This window comes from Elephas maximus, chromosome 12, assembly GCF_024166365.1.
Source record: "Elephas maximus indicus isolate mEleMax1 chromosome 12, mEleMax1 primary haplotype, whole genome shotgun sequence".
Classification (NCBI taxonomy): domain Eukaryota; kingdom Metazoa; phylum Chordata; class Mammalia; order Proboscidea; family Elephantidae; genus Elephas; species Elephas maximus.
This window is the reverse complement of record NC_064830.1, coordinates 96,631,027-96,650,854: the sequence shown is the minus strand read 5'-3', so window position 1 is coordinate 96,650,854 and position 19,828 is coordinate 96,631,027. Positions and strand designations below refer to the sequence as shown.

The window sequence follows — 19,828 nt, the reverse complement described above, 5'->3', positions numbered from 1 at the left end:
CTTTAAACTTTCTCTGTCTGTCTCTCACATATGGCACACACACTGACACTATTTGCAAGGTAAAATGAGTCCATTTGAAGAAAGAGGAACTAACCTAATTACTCTTACACAGAACAGATTTTGCCAGAATTTGTGGTCAGCACGAAAGTGATGTGTTCTCTGTGGGGAATTCTGTTTTGGTGTTATTTTTTCCTTCCTAAGAAAACTGGAGCACAAAAGAGACGTTTTGCCTAACTTCATGGTTGGGGGCGGTGGGTAGGAGTTGGATGGTGGTTTTCTCACAGGTTAAAAGAGCTTGGCCTGCATTACCTGCTGTGCCTATCAGAGGAGAGAAACAAGTCACTAGCAGCCCCAGGGCATGCAGGTGGGAGCATTTTGTTCCAAGGGTGAGTGGAGAGCACTACTCTTGATCAAGTTGCAGAGAGAAGGAACTTTACCCTCTGGAGAGCTGCAGTATTTTCACGCTGTGTTTTTATTATGTTGTTGTTAGGTGCTGTCTTGTGGATTTTCAACTGATAGCAACCTCATATGACAGTAGACTTGCCCTACAGTGTTCCCTAGGCTGTAATCTTTATGGGAGCAGATCTCCAGGCCTTTCTTGCACGGAGCTGCTGGTGAGTTTGAACCACCAACCTTTTGGTTAGCAGCCAAGTGCTCAACCATTGTGCCACCAGCGTACTTTGTTTTTATTAGAGAATTACTTAAAAAAAAAAAAATTATAACTAGACCTCAGGGATAGAAGGTCTTGGAGAAAAGTGTTTTAGTGCAAAATGTCAGTATTAAAATATGTAGGTCCTCTTTTGGTGGATCAGGAGGGGTTGAGACATGTGCATTCCGCTAAGTGGAGCCCCAGGAGAATCTGACACCAAACTTTGTGCTGTTTTCTGTTGACTGGGTTGTAGGAGAGTACGCTTTGTTGTTGTCGTTGCGGGTTGCCGTTGAGTCGATCCTGACTCATGGTGACCCCATGTGTGCAGAGTAGAAGTGCTCCATAGAGTTTTCGAGGCTGTGACCTTTCAGAAGGAGATTGCCAGGTGTTCCTGGGTGCGTTTGAACTGCCAGCCTTTTGACTAGTAGTTGATTGCTTAAGCCTTTGCGTCAGCCAGGGACCCCACATTTTGTTGTTTGTGTTCTATGTAGCAGGTAGTAAGCGTTTTGGTGGGGTTCTGTTGGAGTTTAAAAAAAAGCTAAGCACATTCAAAATGAAATTACATGGAGTTTGATTAATTCCAAAACCAAAAACCCCATTGCTGTTGAATTGATTCTGACTCATAGCGACCCTGGGGAGACTCAATTTGGATGGGAGAACTTGGGCTTGGTAATATATCTCTCTCAAATGGTACAATTACATTATTTTCCAAAAATCTCCCATCACCTGATTTGTGCTGTTAAAATGTTATCTGCTAGAGATCTCATGATGAATTGTAGTCAGAACCAGCAAAATTTTTAGTGTTGTGTATGAATTGGTGCTTTTAGAAAAATGTATTTATTATACAAGTGATAAAACCAGAAGCACATTTTATAAAAAGCGAAATCACCCCTAATTCCATCACTTTAACAACTGCATTGTAGTGCATTTCCTTTTTCCTGTACGTAGGCTTGTTTACCCAGTTAGCATTGTAGTCTATGTGCATGTTTATGGTCTGTTCTTTCACTTAACATTTTTCTACGTTGCTAAACAGTTTTGAGATTTTCTTATTTAATGCCTGTATCATAACGCCTCGAGAAGCACAGTGTTTGTGCTTCTGGAGCACTAATGTTATGCGTTTTGAGTTAGAGGTACTCTTGCTGTATGTTTTCCCAGAAACTGATCCTTTAAATTGAGTCAGTATTAAAAATTGCTTTAGTGCTTGTGCTTGGTACAAAAGATAAAGGTCTCTTCCTGCTAAACTTGTTCCCCACCCAGCAGCAACCACTGTTAACCAGTTTCGTACGCTGGATCAGGGTTCCATAAACTGAATTACTACGCCTTTAGAGCTAGAGAGCAGTCGATGACCTTAGAGATGTCCTGTTCAGTAACCTCTTTTTACAAACTTAAGAAGTTCCTTCACTCCACCAGGAGGATTGTCTTAAGTTACCCAGTCCTGCTGTAACAGCAATACCCTAAGTGGGTGGCTTTAAAAAACTTAAAATTTATTTCCTCACCATTCTGGAGGCAAAAAGTCCAAATCAGAGTCTCTGCCATGCCAATTCCTTCCTTGTCAGTTGCTCCAGGTATACCTTGGTTCCTTGACTTGCAAGCAATCCTTACGTGGCAACTGTCTTCCCCCATGTGTGTGTTTCTGTGTCTATTCTAATTTTTTTTTCTTTTAATAACTCAGAAGTGATTAGATTTAGAACCCACCCTACTTGGGTAAGACCTAATTAACACAACAAAGAAACTGTTTCCAAACGAGATCATATTTACAGGTATCGGGTCCAGGATTTTAATACATATTTTTGGGGGCACAATTTAGTCCGTCACAAGGATGTTGAATGAAGTCAGACAGAGAAAATATATACTATGTGACTCCAATTTATATAAACTTCCAAAACATGCAGAAGTAGACCATATTGTTTAGGGATGCTCACACAGGTGATAAACTAAAATGAAAAGGAAAATGGCATAAAAATTAGACGAGTGGTCCCCCTCTGGTAGGAGAAAGGGTTCTGATTTATAAGGGAAGCAGTACAAAAAGGGGGATTTCTGGAGTGCCGGCAGTCTTAATTCCTGACCTGGATGGTGATTACACATGTGTGTCACGTATCGCTTGGTTAAATTGCACATTGAACGTTGGGGATTTCTAGGCTTTCTATGTGTGAGTTACATATTTCACAATAAAAAATGTTGTTGCTGGTTGCCATCGAGTTGGTTCCAACTCATAGCAACCCCATGTGTTACAGAGTTAAACTGCTTCATGGAGTTTTCTTGGCTGTAATCTTGACGAATAGAAGCCCTGGTGATGCAATGGGTAAGTGCTTGGCTGCTAACCGAAAGGTTGGTGGTTCACATCCACCTAGTGGCTCCACGGGAGAAAGATGGGGTGATCTGCTTCTGTAAAGGTTACAACCTAGAAAACCCTACAGGGCAGTTCTACTCTGTCCTGTAGGGTCACTATGAGTCAGAATTGACTGGATGGCAGTGGGTTTTGGTTTGTATACCTGTGGTTATAATCTCATTTGGGAATGAGTTGCCTTTGTTTCATGAACAAGGCAGTGTTAGTGTAGGGTGTGTCTTGAGTCAGTCTCTTGAGATATAAAAGGGGAAGGTTAAGCAAGGAGGAGAACAAGCAGAGATGGAAGATAGATGCCAGGCCACATAAAGATAGCTAAGGAACCAGGGAACAGGGGCCTTTCCCCAGAGCTGACAGAGAGGGAGAGCCTTCTCCTAGAGCCAGTGCTCTGAATACGGACTTCTAGCCTCCTAAACTGTGAGAAGAGAAATTTCCGTTCGTTAAAGCCACTCACTTGTATTTCGGCCACAGTAGCACTAGATAACTAAGATACAACTCTTGTGGGATTCCAGTCTAGGCTGGGGTGGTTCATTCTTCAAAAAACTGGCTTCTTACTGGTGGTGTTTTGTACCAAAGAGAGATTGAAAGTTGCATTTTCAGCTCTTTTGAGCCCAAGTGAGCTCTGTCTGTGCAGTTCTTTATCCTTGGAGAACACGTGAACGGCTAATCTTCCTTCTTGGGGAGATAGTCCAGGAGGGAGTCTTGCATGGACGTTTCTGCAAAAGTTTAAAGTTTAACTGTGTCATATCCAAGTGTGCATGTTGCATCCTCAGATGAGAGGAAGGAACCCTGTGGCTCAACGGTTAAGTGCTCAGCTGCCAACCGAAAGGTTAGCAGTTCGAACCCACCTGGCAGCTCTGTGCTGGTGATCTACTCCTGTAGAGACGACAGCCTAGAAACCCCCATAGGGCACTTTTACCCTGTCACACGGGGTTGCCATGAGTCGACATTGACTCAACAGCACCTAACAACAGCACAACGACCACCCTCCTTGGTGAGATGTATTAATGTTAGCTTGTTCTCTGCAGAGTAGTGATAGTATGGGTTGTACTGAAAATGAGCCTTCCAGAGCACTTACTGTATACCGGATGCTCTGTTCACTGCCTTACGAGTAAAATAATTTAATCTTCACAGCGGTCCTCTGTGCTCCCCACTTTACAGGGGGAGGGAGCTGAAGCACACAGAGGCTCGGGAATGGCCCAGGGCCGGACAGCCTGTAGGTGGTGGAGTGGACAGCCTGTAGGTGGTGGAGCGGGGATTCTAACCCAGCCTGCTGGCTCCAGTCACTAAGGGGCTGGAGGAACTGGCTTCAGTTGGCTTAGGCTAGCGTTCTATATTCAGCACCTTCTGCACCTCTTTTGTTGTTGTTGTTGTTAGCTGTTGTTGAGTTGGCCCACCATGCCCGGCATCCTGTGCATGACTGGATTGGACTGTTGTGATCCATAAGGCTTTCGTTGGCTGTTTTTCAGAAGTTGTCTCCGTCCGGAAGCTCCACTGGAACCTGTTCAGCGTCGCAGCAACATGCAAGCTTCTGCTGACAGGTGGGTGGTGGCTGTGCCTGAAGCGCATTGGCTGGGAATTGATCCTGGGCCTCCTGCGTGGAAGGCGAGAATTCTACCACTGAGCCACCACTTTCCCCAACCTCCCTTTAGGATCTGCTTGTGATCCTCTTAACTGGCTGTTCCTAGACACAGAACTCTTCTGCTTTCGATGGTCTTTCTTGAAGTAAGATTGCTGCGTATGACTTACTATAAATACTGCCGAAGACCGTCACAAGGGAGCTTCCTTCTCATTTCAGAAAGGGAATTTATTTAAAAATCATTCAATAGGACATCATTTAAGAGCGTGCAAATTCAGAATGTATGTTGTATAAGTCAAGGACATTTTTGTGGGGCAATGGCGACTTGCAGTGTCCGAGTTTGGGTTTAGCTCTACAACACGTCTACTGAAAATACTTAGTTCAATTGGGGGGCCTGGTTGGAGGACGGAGTTTGTTGCCAGTTGAATTTTATATCTCCATGGGTTGTCAGCTCTTATAAAACAAATTGCTTCCAAAATACTGTGAAGCCCAGGCTGAGTTCCCCTCCAGTAATTAAGATATTCTGGCCAAATCAAACCAAACCCATTGCTATCAAGATGATTCTGACTCATAGCGGCCCTATAGGACAGAGTGTTACTGCCCCATAGGATTTCCAGGAGTGACTAATGGATTCAAACTACTGACCCTTTTGGCTAGCAGCTGTAGCTCTTAACCACTGCACCACCAGGGCTCCCAGATATTCAGATAGCAAATATTTATTTATCTGTAGCAGGAGTCACAATTTAACAGAATCACTTTCTAGTTAAAGGAGGCCTGGTGGTGCAGTGGTTAAGTGCTCAGCTGCTAACTGAAAGGTTGGCAGTTCAAACCCACCTAGCTGCTCTGCAGGTTTTGTAAAGATTGTTGTTGTTAGGTCTCGTTGAGTTGGTTCTGACTCATAGCGACGCCACGCACAACAGAGTGAAACACTGCCTGGTCCTGCGCCATCCTCACAATTTTTGCTATGTTTGAGCCCATTGTTGCAGCCACTGTGTCAGTCTATCTCACTGAGGGTCTTCCTCTTTTTTGCTGACCCTCTACTTTACCAAGCATGAGGTTCTTCTCCAGGGACTGGTCCCTCCTGATAACATGTCCAAAGTAAGCGATATGAAGTCTCACTATCCTCGCTTTAAGGAGCATTCTGGCTGTAGTTCTTCCAAGACAGATTTGTTTGTTCTTCTGGTCCCAAAACCCATTGCTGTTAATTCAATTCTGACTCATAGTGACCCTATAGGAACTACCCCGTAAAGTTTCCAAGGATTCGAACTGCCGGCCTTTTGGTTAGCAGCCATAGCACTTGACCACTATGCCACCACCAGGATTTCCGTTCTTCTGGCAAAAGCAAAAGCAAGCAGTCCATGGTATATTCAGTGTTCTTCACCAGCATAATTAAGAGGCATTAATTCTTTGGTCTTCATTATTCATTGTCTAGCTTTCACATGCATAAGAGGTGATTGAAAATTCCATGTACATAGTCTTCAAGGTAACGTCTTTACCTTTTAACACTTTAAAGAGGTCTCTTGCAGCACGTTTGCCCAGTGCAATGTATCGTTTGATTTCTTGACTGCTGCTTCCATGGGTGTTGATTGTGGATCCAGGTAGAATGAAATCCTTGAGAACTTCAGCCTTTTCTCTGTTTTTCATAATTTTGCTTTTTGGTCCAGTTGTGAGGATTTTTGTTTTTCTCTGTGTTGAGGTATAATCCGTACTGAAAGCTGTAGTCTTTGATCTTCATCAGTAAGTGCTTCAAGTTCTTTTTGCTTTCAGCAAGCAAGGCTGTGTCATCTGTATAACATGGGTCGTTAATGTCTTCGTCCCATCCTCATGCTGCGTTCTTCTTCATAACTCTAGCTTCTCAGATTATTTGCTCAGCATACAGATTGAATATGCATGGTGAAAGGATACAACCCTGATGCACACCTTTCCTGACTTTAAACAATGAAGTATCCCCTTGTTCTGTTCGAATGGCTGCCTCTTGATCTGTGTATAGGTTCCTCATGAGCACAGTTAAAAAAAAAACCCAGTGCCGTCGAGTCGATTCCAACTCATAGCGACTCTATATGAGCACAGTTAAGTGTTCTGTAATTCCCATTCTTTGTAGTGTTATCCGTAATTTGTTGTGATCCACACAGTCAAATGTCTTTGCATAGTCAATAAAACACAGGTAAACATCTCTCTGGTGTTCTCTGCTTTCAGCCAAGATCCACCTGACATCAGCAGTGATATCCCTTGTTTTACACCCTTTTCTGAATCTGGTTTGAATTTCTGGCAGTTCTTATCTATGTACTGCTGTAACTGTTTTTTAATTACCTTCAGCATAATTTTACTTGCATGTAATTAATTAATCAATATTGTTTGATAATTTCCATATTCTGTTGGATCACTTTTGTTTGGAATGGGCACAAATATGGATCTCATCCAGCTGGTTGGCCAGGCAGCTGTCCTCCAGATTTCTTGGCATAGATGAGTGAGCGCTTCAAGTGTTATATCTGTTTGTGGAAACATCTCAGTTGGCATTCTGTCAATACCTAAAGCCTTGTTTTTTGCCAGTGCCTTGGACTTTTTCCTTCAGTACCATCAGTTCTTGATCATATGCTACCTCCTGAAATGGTTGAACGTCGACCACATCTTTTTGGTACAGTGACTGTGTGTATTCCTTCCATCTTCTTTTGATGCGTCCTGTGTCGTTCAAGTTTTTGCCCATAGAATTCTTCAGTATTGCAACTTGAGGCTTGAATTTTTATCTTCAGTTCTTTCAGATTGAGAAATGCTGCGTGTGTTTTTCCCTTTTGGTTTTCTAACTCCAGGTCTTTTTTTTCCCTGCAGCCTAGGAAATCCTATCGGGCAGTTCTACTCTGTCACATGGGGTCACCATGAGTCTGAATCAACTGGGGCACCTAACAACAACATGGGTTAAGATAAAATGAGCCCTGGTGGTGCAGTGGTTAAACGCTTAGCTGCTAAATGAAAGGTTGGCGGTTCGAATTCACCCAGCGGCTCTGTGGGAAAAAGACCTGGCACTCTGCTTCTGTAAAAGTTACAGTCTAGGAAACTCTCTGGGGACAGTTCTTCTCTGTTCTACAGGGTTTTTGTGAGTCGTAATCAACTCGCCAGCAATACTTGTTTTTTTTTTGATATCCTCGTTAAACCATCTTGGAGTATGTGGCTCTGCAGAGACTAAATTCCTGCACATTCAGCTGGGGGGAAAAACTGACTAAATATTTTCCTTCCTGTGACATTTTTCACTGTTCCTAATTTGCTCTAGTGGGTTTCCTGGGCATTTCTTTTTCTGGTTGATTAATTGCACTCCTGTTTGTTTAGCCCTCAGGCAGCTGCAAGGCAGGGGCCTTGTCTTAGTTGTTGTGATTCCTGCCACAGATAAATAAATGTTTGCTTAAATGGATTTAATTGAATCCCATTTGGCTTGTAATGTAGGGTTGCTTCTTGACATTTTATTGAGAGGAACCATTTTGGCGGCTAACGTGTATTCTCCCTTTAGCCTTTATTATGACTGAGACAGACTTAGCCCTGTCAGATGTTTTGGAAGATTTTTAACTTTCCTGTCAGATCCTAGAAAACTTGAGTCACATTCAGACTGAACCTGAACCAACTCTTCCAACTCTTCAAGAGGAGGGTTGGAAAAAAAGAAAAAAACAGATTGAATTTAAATAGAGACGACTATTGTATTTGGAACTTGGAACTCCTACTTTGTAAGGGATTCCAAGATTCCCAAATTTGCTAAAATAGTATTCCTTTTCAATTCTGGAAAGAGTCATTGGGCCTCCCCAAATACAAACATTTCGAAATGGAGAGACATGAGTTTGTTTTTTTTTTTTTGAGGAATAAGCGGAACCTGAATGGGGCCTTTCAGAAGCGAGTCTGCAGATTCTGGAGAAGTGGTGATTCTCCGATCACCTCCTTGCTGTTCTTCTCACTGGGATTTGAGTCAGAGGAAGTCAGCTGAGAAGGGACTGCGTTTAGCACTCGGCTTCAGTTTGGTGACGTCTTAAACAAACCAGTGATTTTTTTTTTTCCCTTTGTGGTCTCTTGCATCTTCTTTGGAAAGGAGTAGCCATTTGAAAAGGTTCTGTTGGTGTGTGCGTGTGGGAAGGGGCAGTGGGTGTGATCATGGGCTCACAGAGGCCTCAGGGACACTCCTGGCTCTGTTCGTGATTATCAGTGTTACTTGCAAGTTGCCTGGTTCTGATTGGAACAGAGTGCCATCGTGCTGGATAAGAGCCCAGCACTTTGGAAGAGTTTATTCTGGGCAGCAGTGCACGTGGTCGGCTGTCTGAACTGAAAATGAACATCTGGTGCACCAAATAAATAAATAAAATAAACCAGCTGCTATCAAGTTGACTCCGACCCATGGTGGCCTCACGTGTGTCAGAGTGGAACTGTGCTCCACGGGGTTTTCATTGGCTGATTTTAGAAGTAGATCACCAGGCCTTTCTTCCTAGTCTGTCTTGGTCTGGACACTCCCCTGAAACCTGTTCAGCATCATAGCAACATGCAAGTCTCTACTGACAGACAGATGGTGACTGTGGCTGGGTGCATTGGCCCGTAATTGCACCTGGGTTTCCCACGTGGAAGGTGAGAATTCTACCACGGAACCACCAATGCCCCCTTAATAGTTATAAAGACAGTTGACATTGAGTCAGCTCTGACTCCTGGGGACCTGATGTGTGTCAGAGTAGGACTGTGCTCCATAGAGCTTTCAGTGGCTCGTTTTTTGGAAGTAGATCACGAGGTCATTCTTCCATGACATCTCTGGGTGGACTTGAATTTCCAACCTTTTGGTTAGTCATTGAGTGCTTAACCATTTGCATCACCCAGGGACTCCTGTCCAATGTGCAGGTCCATGAAAAAGTAAAGCTGTGCACCAGGCATTATGCTAGATGCTTCTACATATCTTATTTTCAAATCCTTGCAGCCAAATGATAAAGTAGGTGCTAATATTTTAGTGATGAGAAAACTGAGTACTGTACAGACTCCATCAGCAAATGAATGGATAGACACAGTGTGGTCCATCCATGCAACAGAATATTATCCACCTAGAAAGAGGAATGAAGTTCTGATCCATGCTGCAACATGGATGAACCTTGAAAACATGATGCTGAGTGAAATAGGTCAGACACAGAAGGACAAATAGTGTATGATCCCACTTGCAGGAAATATCTAGAATAGGCAAATGCATAGAGACAGAAAGTAGATTAGTGGTTACCACAGGGCCGGGGGAGGGGGAAGGAGCCCTGGTGGCACAGTGGTTAAGGTCTCGGCTGCTAACCGAAAGGTCAGTGATTCGAACCCACCACCTGCTCCGAGGGAGAAAGATGTGGCAGTCTGCATCCCTAAAGATTAAAACCTTGGAAACCCTATAGGGCAGTTCTACTCTGTCCTGTAGGATTACTGTGAGTCAGAATAGAATCTATGGCAGTGGGTTTGGTTTGGTTTTAGGGGAGGGAGAAATGGAGAGTTATTGCTTAAGGCATGCTGAGTTTCTGTTTGGGGGGATTAAAAAGTTTTGGGAATGCACTTTGAAGGGTGGTGTCTGGGGTTTTAAACGCTTAGCAAGCAGCCATCTAAGATGTATCAATTGGTCTCAACCCACCTGAATCAAAGGAGAATGAAGAACACCAAGGACACAAGGTAATTACGAGGCCAAGAGACAGAAAGGACCACATGAACCAGAGACTACATCATCCTGAGAGCAGAAGAACTAGATGGTGCCTGGCTACAACTGATGACTGCCCTGACAGGGAACACAACAGAGAACCCCTGAGGGAGCAGGAGAGCAGTGGGATGCAGACCCCAAATTCTCATAAAAAGACCAGACTTAATGGTCTGACTGAGACTAGAAGGACCCTGATGGTCATGCCCCCCAGACCTTCTGTTGGCCCAGGACAGGAACCATTCCCAAAGCCAACTCTTCAGACATGGATTGGACTGGACAGTGGGTTGGAGAGGGATGCTGGTGAGGAGTGAGCTTCTTGGATCAGGTGGACACTTGACACTATGTTGGCATCTCCTGTCTGGAGGGAAGATGAGAGGGTGAAGGGGGTTAGAAGCTGGCGAAATGGACACGAAAAGAGAGAGTGGAGGGAGAGAACGGGCTGTCTCATTAGGGGGAGAGTAATTGGGCGTATGTAGCAAGGTGTATATAAGTTTTTGTGTGAGAGACTGACTTGATTTGTAAACTTTCACTTAAAGCACAATAAAAATTATAAAAAAAAATTTTGGAAATGAATAGTGGTTATGGTTGCACTACATGGTGAATGTAGTTAATGCCACTGAATTGTACACTACAAATGCTTAAAATGGCAATTTTTTAAATTATGTTTTACGGCACAAAAAAACAAAATGTCTGATCTCTAAAATCTATGTGATACTGCAAAAACTCAACTACAAAAAGACAAATAACCCAATTAAAAAATGGGCAAAGGATATGAACAGGCACTTCACTAAAGACATTCAAGTAGCTAACAGGTACATGAGGAAGTGCTCACGATCATTAGCCATTAGAGAAATGCAAATGAAAACTACAATGAGATTTCATCTCACTCCAACAAGGCTGGCATTAATCCAAAAAACACAAAACAATAAATGTTGGAGAGGCTATGGAGAGATTGAAACACTTATACACTGCTGGTGGGAATGTAAAATGGTACAACCACTTTGGAAATTGATTTGGCACTTCCTTAAAAAAACTAGAAATAGAACTATCGTACGATCCAGCAATCCCACTCCTTGGAATACATCCTAGAGAAATAAGAGCCTTTACACAAACAGATATATGCATAGCCATGTTCACTGCAGCACTGTTTATAATAGCAAAAAGATGGAAGCAACCAAGGTCCCCATCAATGGATGAATGGATAAATAAATTATGGTATGTTCACACCATGGGATAGTACACATCGATCAAGAAAAATGATGAATCAGTGAGACATTTCATAACAGGGAGGAATTTGGAAGGCATTATGTTGAGTGAAATTAGTTGCAAAAGGACAAATATTGTATGAGACCACTATTGTAAGAACTAGAGAAATAGTTTAAACAGAGAAGAAAATATTCTTTAATGGTTATAAGAGTGGGGAGGGAGGGAGGAAGGGAGAGGGGTTTTCATTAGATAGTAGGTAAGAACTCCTTTAGGTGAAGGGAAAGACAACACACAATACAGGTGAGGTCAGCACAGCTGGACTAAACCAAAAGCAGTTTTCTGAAAAAACTGAATGCTTCGAAGGCCAGTGTAGCAGGGGTGGGGGCTTGGGTTCCATGGTTTCAGGGAACATCTAAGCCAATTGGCATAATAAAATCTATTAAGAAAACATTCTGCATCCCACTTTGGAGAGTGGCATCTGGGGTCTTAAATGCTAGCAAGCAGTCATTTAAGATACATCAATTGGTCTCAACCCACCTGGAGCAAAGAAGAATGAAGAACACCAAAGACACAAGGTAATTATGAGCCCAGGAGACAGAAAGGGCCACATAAACCAGAGACTACATTAGCCTGAGACAGAAGAACTAGATGATGCCTGGCTACAACCGATGACTGCCTGGATAGGGAAAACAACAGAGGACCCCTGAGGGATCAGTGGAATGCAGACCCCAAATTCTCATAAAAAGACCAGACTTAATGGTCAGACTGAGACTAGAAGGTCCCTGGAGGTCATGGTCCCCAGACCTTCTGTTAGCCCAAGACAGGAACCATTCCCAAAGCCAACTCTTCAGACAGGGTTTGGACTGGATAGAAAATGATACTGGTGAGGAGTGAGCTTCTTGGACCAAGTAGACACATGAGACTATGTGGGCAGCTCCTGTCTGGAGGGGAGATGAGAGGGCAGAGGAGGACAGAAACTGGCCGAATAGATGTGAAAAGAGAGAGCGGAGGGAGAGCAACTAGGAGTGTATATAGCAAGGTGTATATAAATTTTTGTATGAGAGACTGATTTGATTTGTAAACTTTCACTTAAAGCACAATAAAAATTAGCAAACAAAAAGAGAAACATCTGAGTGCGGAGAGGCACAGACAATTGAGAATTTGTGTGGAGACCATGTGACCCCTGGCCTGGCACAGGGTGACTGCCACTGTCACCTCTTCAGTGTCTGTGGATGTTGAGTACAGCAGTGTGGGTACGGGAGGGAGCATGGGCCTCGGTGTCATTGAATGACCTAGGCACATGTCTGGCTCCGTCCTTGTGGCGACAACTCATTGCTGGGGAATTAGTGCATCCTGTGAGATTCCCATTAAGAGCTCTGCTGCTTATCAAAAGGTTGGCAGTTCGAATACACCAGCAGATACATGGAACCCTTATGGGGCAGTTGTCCTTTGTCCTGTGGGGTTGCTATGAGTTAGAATCGACTCGATGGCAATGGGTTCGGTTTTTGGTTTTGATGAGACTCCCTTGGGAGAGGACCCAGGAGGCCTGCGCCTGGTTTCCTCTGGACTTCGCCCCATGTGCCTTTTCCTTTGCTGGCTTTGCTTGGTGTTCTATTGCTGTGATATACCATAGCTGTGATTAGGACTACAAGCTGAGTTCTGTGAGTCCTCTGAGTGAATCGTCAAACCTGGGGGTGGTCTCGGTGACCCCGACACAAAAGTGGTATCTCATTTTGGTTTTAATTTGCGTTTCTGATAGCTAATGATTTTGGCCATTTGTACATCTTCTTTGGAGAAATGTTTATTCAAATCCTGTGTCCATTTTAACAGTTGGGTTATTTATTATTATTATTATTATTGATTGTCAGAGTTCTTTATTTCTTCTAGATTCAAGTCCCTTCTCAGATAAAAGATTTGCAAATATTTTCTTGCAGTCCATGGGTTGTCTTTTCACTTTCTTGATGGAGTTCTTTGAAGCGCAGAAGTTTCTAATTTCCATGAAGCCCAATTTTTCTATTTTTGTTGTAGCTGTTGCTTGTGCTCTCGGTGGCACAGCTGAGAAGACTTTGCCCAAACCTAGGTCATGGTGATTTATTCCTATATTCTCTTCTCGGAGTTTTATGGTTTTACCTGTCTGTGTAGGTTTTTGATATATTTTGAGTTAATCTTTGTATATGGCGTGAGGAAGGGTCAACTTCATTCTTTGAATGTGGAGATACAGTTGTCCCATCATAAGACATTTACTTGTTTTAGTTTCCTAGAGCTGCTATAAAAGAAATACCACAAGTGGGTGGCTTTACCGAACAGAAGTGCATTTTCTCATGGTGTAGGAGGCTAGAAGTTCGAGTACAGGGTGCCGGCTCTAGGGGAAGACCCTCTCTCTCTCTGTTGGCTCTGGGGGAAAATCCTTGTCTCAGCTTCTCTAGCTGGCCATCCTTGGAGCTCCTGAGCTTGTAGACTGGTCGGCCTCCATTGTCTTCAGGTACTGTTGGTCTGCCCCTGTGTCTGTCTCCCTCTGTGCCTAATCTGTGCCTTTTGTGTCTCTTAAAGTGATCCGCTTAAAACACACCCTACATTGACCTGGCTGCAGTAACATAACAAAGAAAACCCTATGCCCAAATGGGATCACATCCTCTGGTATGTTGTTATTGTTGTTACATGCTGCCTTGAACTCAGACTCCTAGTGACCCCACATGACGGAGTAGAACTGCCTTGTAGGGTTTCCTTGGCTATAATCTTTATGGGAGCAGATTGCCAGGTCTTTCTCACGTAGAACTGCTGGGTGGGTTTGAACTGTCAGCCTTTCTGTTGGTTAGCAGCTGCGTTTTTACCAGTGTGCCACCACAGCTCTTTATCTACAGGTATAAAAAACCAAAACCAAAACCCATGCCATCGAGTCGATTCTGACTCATAGTGACCCTATATGATGGAGTAGAACTGCCCCGTAGAGTTTCCAAGGAGCACCTGGCAGATTTGAACTGCCGACCCTTTGGTTAGCAGCCGTAGCACTTAACCACTACGCCACCAGGGTTTCCCTCTACAGGTATAGGGGTTAGGATTTATAACACATATTTTTTGGGGACACAAAAACAACAGTTTTTTTAGTTTCACGTGCCACCCCTGTGCTAGACTGTAATGGGGAATCATAGCTCCTGAAAGGAGTATGTGTTCTAGTTTGGGAGAAACCCATGACTGAGAGGTTGGGGGAAAGCTCAATAAAGGAGAGACAAGCCAATCATGGGCGTGTGAAGGCAGAATCAGTAGGCACAGGATACACTTTGCTGTTGAAGTGGTGTTTGCACAGAGCTCTGATGGGTGGAGAGAATTCAGTTCAGAAATTCTCAGCTCATAAGCAGCAGAGGGCTCAGAGGGACCATCAGAGATGATTTACACCTTGATTCAAGGTAAAAACACTTAAGCCGTTGCCGGAAGATGAAAAATATGCTTTTTCTTCAAGTCCCCCGTCCATATGGCATTATAGCGTTTATCATTAGATTTTCTTCTTGTATTCTCTGTGGGAGATAGTGGATCTAGCTGAAAACTGGCAGAGAGGCTGTGGTGGAAGAGGGAAGGTACGGCCTAACGGGAAGATGTGGCTGCTCAGGGTACACCACAGTCTCCACCAGCAGCCACCCTCTTTGTGTTAGTAGCTTCTGCTTCTTGTTGTAACTCACTGACGCATGGCTCCTGTCCCTGGTGAGACCAAGTGAAGTGTGTTGGTGCCAGGAGGGCATACCACCTGATCTCATGCCTAGGAAATCATGTTAACTTGTGCAGCTTTCTTGCTCGTGTGAATGAGATTCCTTTCCTTCATTTGCCAGATGTCTGTTGTGCATCTACTGCGTGCTGGGTACTGTTGTTGGTAATTACTAATTGTGCATACCACCAGCAGCTTTGTGGGAGAAAAGACCTGGCAATTTGTTTCCATAAAAGATTACAGCCTAGGAAACCTATGGGGCAGTTCTACTCTGTCCTGTAGTGTCAGGGTTGCTGTGAGTTGGAATTGACTGGACAACATCCAACACAATAACAACAATTGTGAATAAGCCAGCTAGGTGTCACAAATGGTTGTGATTGACTACTAACTGAAAAGTTGGTGGTTTGAACCAACCCTGAGGCACTTGGGAAGAAAGGCCTGGCAGTCTGCTTCTGAAAGTTCATAGCCTTGAAAACCCTATGGAATAGTTCTGCTCTGCACATGGGGTCACCATGAGTCAGAACAGATTCCACGGCAACTAATAACAACAGTTGTGAATAAAGTAAACACAAATCCCTGTGCTCATGGGATTTTTGTTCTTGTAGTGGGCGATGAGCAATATGCAGTGGACACGTTAAGTCAATGATGTGTGTTAGCATGCTGAGGGGAGGATCTAGAGTGGGGGGGAGGTGACGTTGCAAGTGGCCGTGGTCACTGAGAAAAACACTGTTGAATTTGAGTGATGCCTGAGCCCAGATTTGAAGGAGATGAGGGAGTTGGTCTTGCAGATATCTGGAGAAAGAGTGTTCCAGGCTCAACTATTGCAACACCTTTAAGGTTGGAAGGTGCCTGTTGTGTTTAAGGAATAGTAAGGAAGCCAGTGGAAACCCTGGTGGTGTAGTAGTTAAGTGCTATGGCTGCTAACCAAGAGGTTGGCAATTCGAAACCGCCAGGCGCTCCTTGGAAACTCTATGGGGCCGTTCTACTCTGTCCTGTGGGGTCACTATGAATTGGAATCGACTCGATGGCAGTGGGTTTTTGGTAAGGAAGCCAGTGTGGCTCAAGCAAAAGATAGACTATGTACTGATCAAAAATAAAGATAAATAATTTTGGGGGGATGGTGGTGGATTTGAGAAGACCTTGCATTAAGATCTACTCTCTCCTTGTGATCAAAATTCTGATCCTCAGTTGTTTTCGTTGTTGAGTGTTGAGTCAATTCCGACTCATAGCAACCCCGTGTGACAGAGTAGGGTTTTCTAGGCTATCATCTTTACGGAAGCAGATCTCCAGGTCTTTCTCCCACAGCTGCTGGTGGGTTCCAACTGCCGACCTTTCGGTTAACAGCAGAGCACTTAACTATTGTGCCTCCAGGGCTCCTTGATCCTCAGTTAGGAAGTTATAATTTTAGTTTTTTCTTTTTTAATGCCACTAGGATACATTCACTGGATTACCGAGGTAGCTCACAGTAACTCTCTGAGAGTTTCTGAAGGAGACTTATTTATTGCTTTCTGTGAGAATACAGTTCATTTGGATACATAAAAGGTACTGAGGGAAGTGACCATTAGCAGGAAAAAAATGTGGAATTTCTCTAGGAATTGATGCCAAGAAAAGGATAAAAAAGTTCAGCAAAAATCTTGTTTATGAGAATATTCTTTAAAAAAAAATTTTAATTTGGTTGTTGAGAATATACGCATCAGAACATGCAGCAGTCCAACAGTTACTGCATGTACAATTCAGTGACATTGATTACATTGTTCAAGTTGTGCAGCCATTCTCACCCTCCTGTTCGGAGCTGTTCCTCCCCCATTAACATAAGCTCGCTGTCCCCTAAGCTTTCTGTCTAACCTTTCGAGTTGCTGTTTTCAGTTTGATCCCATAGAGATAGTTCTTTAAAAGAGCACAGTGCTCTGAGAGTATTCTTCATGTTATTTATAATAACAGGAAACCGTTAATAGGAGAATGGCTAAGTGATTTTTATTCCCATACCATCAAATATTATACAGTCATTGCAGCTCTTAATAACGATTTGGGATTATGGAACAATGGTTATACTAGTAAAAGAAAAATCAAGATAAACACATGAATTAACTGATTGCAGCTGTGATAAGAGAGACCTAGACCTACCAGAATGGTGGCAAAAAGCAAAGCAAAACAAAACAGCAAACAATAAATGGACAGAAAATACCACATGTTGGCTGGTGTGTGAGGCAGCTTGAGCTCCTGTACACTTACTGCTGGGAGTATAAACTGGTTCAGTCACTTTGGAAAACTGGAAATATTTACTAGAGGTCAACATACGATTCAGCAATCTTACTCCTGGGTACGTGTTCAACAGAAATGCATACATATGTCTACCAAAAGACATGCGCTAGAATATTCATGTTATTGTTGTTGCAGGCCATGGAATCGACTTACAGCGACCCTATATGACAGAGTAGAACTGCCCCATAGGGTTTCCTGGACTTCCCAATACTTTATTTTTGTTGTTGTTAGGTGCCGTTGAGTCGGTTCCGACTCATAGCGACCCTATGCACGACATTATAAATAGTAGTTTTCCTGATTCCCTTTTTTATTATTGGTGTATAGGAATCCAACTGATTTTTGTATGTTTATCTTGTATCCTGCTACTCTGCTGAATCTATTAGTGCCAGTAGTTTTCTCAGGGAGTCTTTTGGATTTTCTAAGGATAGTGTCATATCATCTGCAAATAGGGACAGTTTAACTTCTTCATTACCAATTTGAGTGCCCTTTATTTCTGTTTCTTGCCTTATTCCTCTAGCTAGGACTTCCAACATAATGGTAAATAGGAGTGGTGATAAAGGTTCTGTTCCCAAAGGGAATGTTTTCAGCCTCTCTTCATTGAGAACAATATCGGCCATTGGTTTTGCATAGATGCCCTTTATTATGTTGAGAAATTTCCCTGCTATACCTATTTTATTGAGAGTTTTTATCAGGCATGGGTGTTGGACTTTGATTGAGATGATCATGTGATTCTTTTCTTTCCTTTTATTTATGTGGTGGGTTATGTTGATTGATTTTCTAACGTTGAACTACCCTTGCATACCTGGTATGAATCCTGCTTGGTCATGATGTATTATTTTTTTGATATGATGCTGAATTCTGTTGGTTAGAATTTTGTTGAGAATTTTTACATCTATATTCATGAGAGAGACGGGTCTGTAATTTTCTTTTTTGCAGCGTCTTTGCCTGTTTGGTATCAGGGTTGTGCTGGCTTCATAGAATGAATTTGGAAGTATCGCTTCCTTTTCTATGTTCTGAAATAGTTTGAGTAGTACTAGTGTAAGCTCTTCTTTGAATGTTTGGTAGAATTCTCCAGTGAAGCCATCTAGGCCAGGCCTTTTTTTGGTTGGACTGTAATCTTTATGGAAGCAGATCACCAGTTCTTTCTCCATCAGAGCCGTTGGGTGGGATCGAACTACCAACCTTTTGAGTTAAGTTGAGCGCTTAACTGTTGCACCAGCAGGACTCCTGGAATATTCATAGCAGCATTATATGATTGTAAAACACCGGAAACTACCCAAATGGCCAGCGACAGTGGAATGAATGAATGAATTGTGGTACCTTCACACAGTGGGGTACTATCCAGCACTGAGAATCAAAAATCTACCACCACGTGCAGTGCCATGGATGAAGCTCACAAACATAGTGTCGAGGGAAAGAAGCAGAAACGAGAGAGAACACAGTGTCTCATTCCACTTGCTGCTGCTGTTGTTAGGCCGTCGAGTCAATTCCGACTCCTGGTGACCTTATGTGACAGAATAGAACTGCCCCCTAAGGTTTCTTAAGCTGTAATCTTTATGGGAGCAGGTCTCCAGACCTTTGTCCCTTGGAGCCACTTACATAATATAAAAACATGCAAAAATAATCTGGGGTGTGACGAATAGGAACCCGGAGAGGGTGTTAGGGTGCTAGTTAAGTTCTTTCTCTTGATACCTGGTGATCTTTCCACTGATGCGTTCTGTTTGAAAATTATTGATCTGAGCAGTTATGGTGTATACACTGTTCTATACCTTTGTTCTATTTCAATAAAAAGTTAAAGCCATTGGGGAAAATAAGTTGTATCATTACAATATAATTATAATTTATTGTATGTAACTAAATATAATATTTACATGTACTTTATGGATATTTATATAGAAAAAGTGCAAAACATGCTTGGAAATGAAATCCATCAATTCTAGAATAATGGTTATTTTTTAATAGGAAGAGGAGAGGATGGTGTATAACATTTTATTTCTTTAATTTTTTATTTTCAGCAAACAGTATGGCAAAATGTTTTACTTCAGTGAAATCCTGGTGAATATGTAAATTCTGATATTTTTTATGCATTTGTGTATGTTTGAAGTATTTCCCAATTAAAACACATGTAAAGGACTCCGTTTAATTAAACTCCTTGGTTAAAAAAAAAAAGGAACAATAAAAAGTTTACTGATGACTGATACTTTTTTTTTTTATGCTACCTGCAGAAAGAAACAGGAAGCCTGCTGGCACAGTGGTTAAAGTGCTTAGCTGCTAACAGAAAGGTCAGTGGTTTGAACCCACCAGCCACTCCTCGGGGAAAAGATATGGCCGTCTGCTTCTGTAAAGATGGCAGCCTTGGAAACCCTATGGGGCATTTCTGCTCTGTCCCATAGGGTCAGTGAAAGTCGGATTAGGTT

General features: G+C 42.9%; 1 protein-coding gene across 8 annotated transcripts in view; it reads left to right on the top strand.

The window, feature by feature from the left end:
• SNX8 (sorting nexin 8) overlaps positions 1-19,828 on the top strand; it is a 60,205-nt gene that overhangs the window by 4,586 nt on the left and 35,791 nt on the right. For 2 of the 8 annotated variants that reach the window (XM_049903094.1, XM_049903093.1), the window contains exon 2: positions 2,884-2,951. The exons of 1 other annotated variant lie outside the window; for it this stretch is intronic. In XM_049903094.1, the coding sequence (XP_049759051.1) occupies positions 2,948-2,951 (4 nt within the window). In that variant the 5' untranslated portion in view covers positions 2,884-2,947. Of the gene's footprint in view, positions 1-2,883; positions 2,952-8,412; positions 8,571-19,636; positions 19,694-19,828 lie in introns of those variants that run through there. 5 more of the 8 variants (XM_049903097.1, XM_049903099.1, XM_049903098.1 and 2 more) reach the window with 4 other exon arrangements.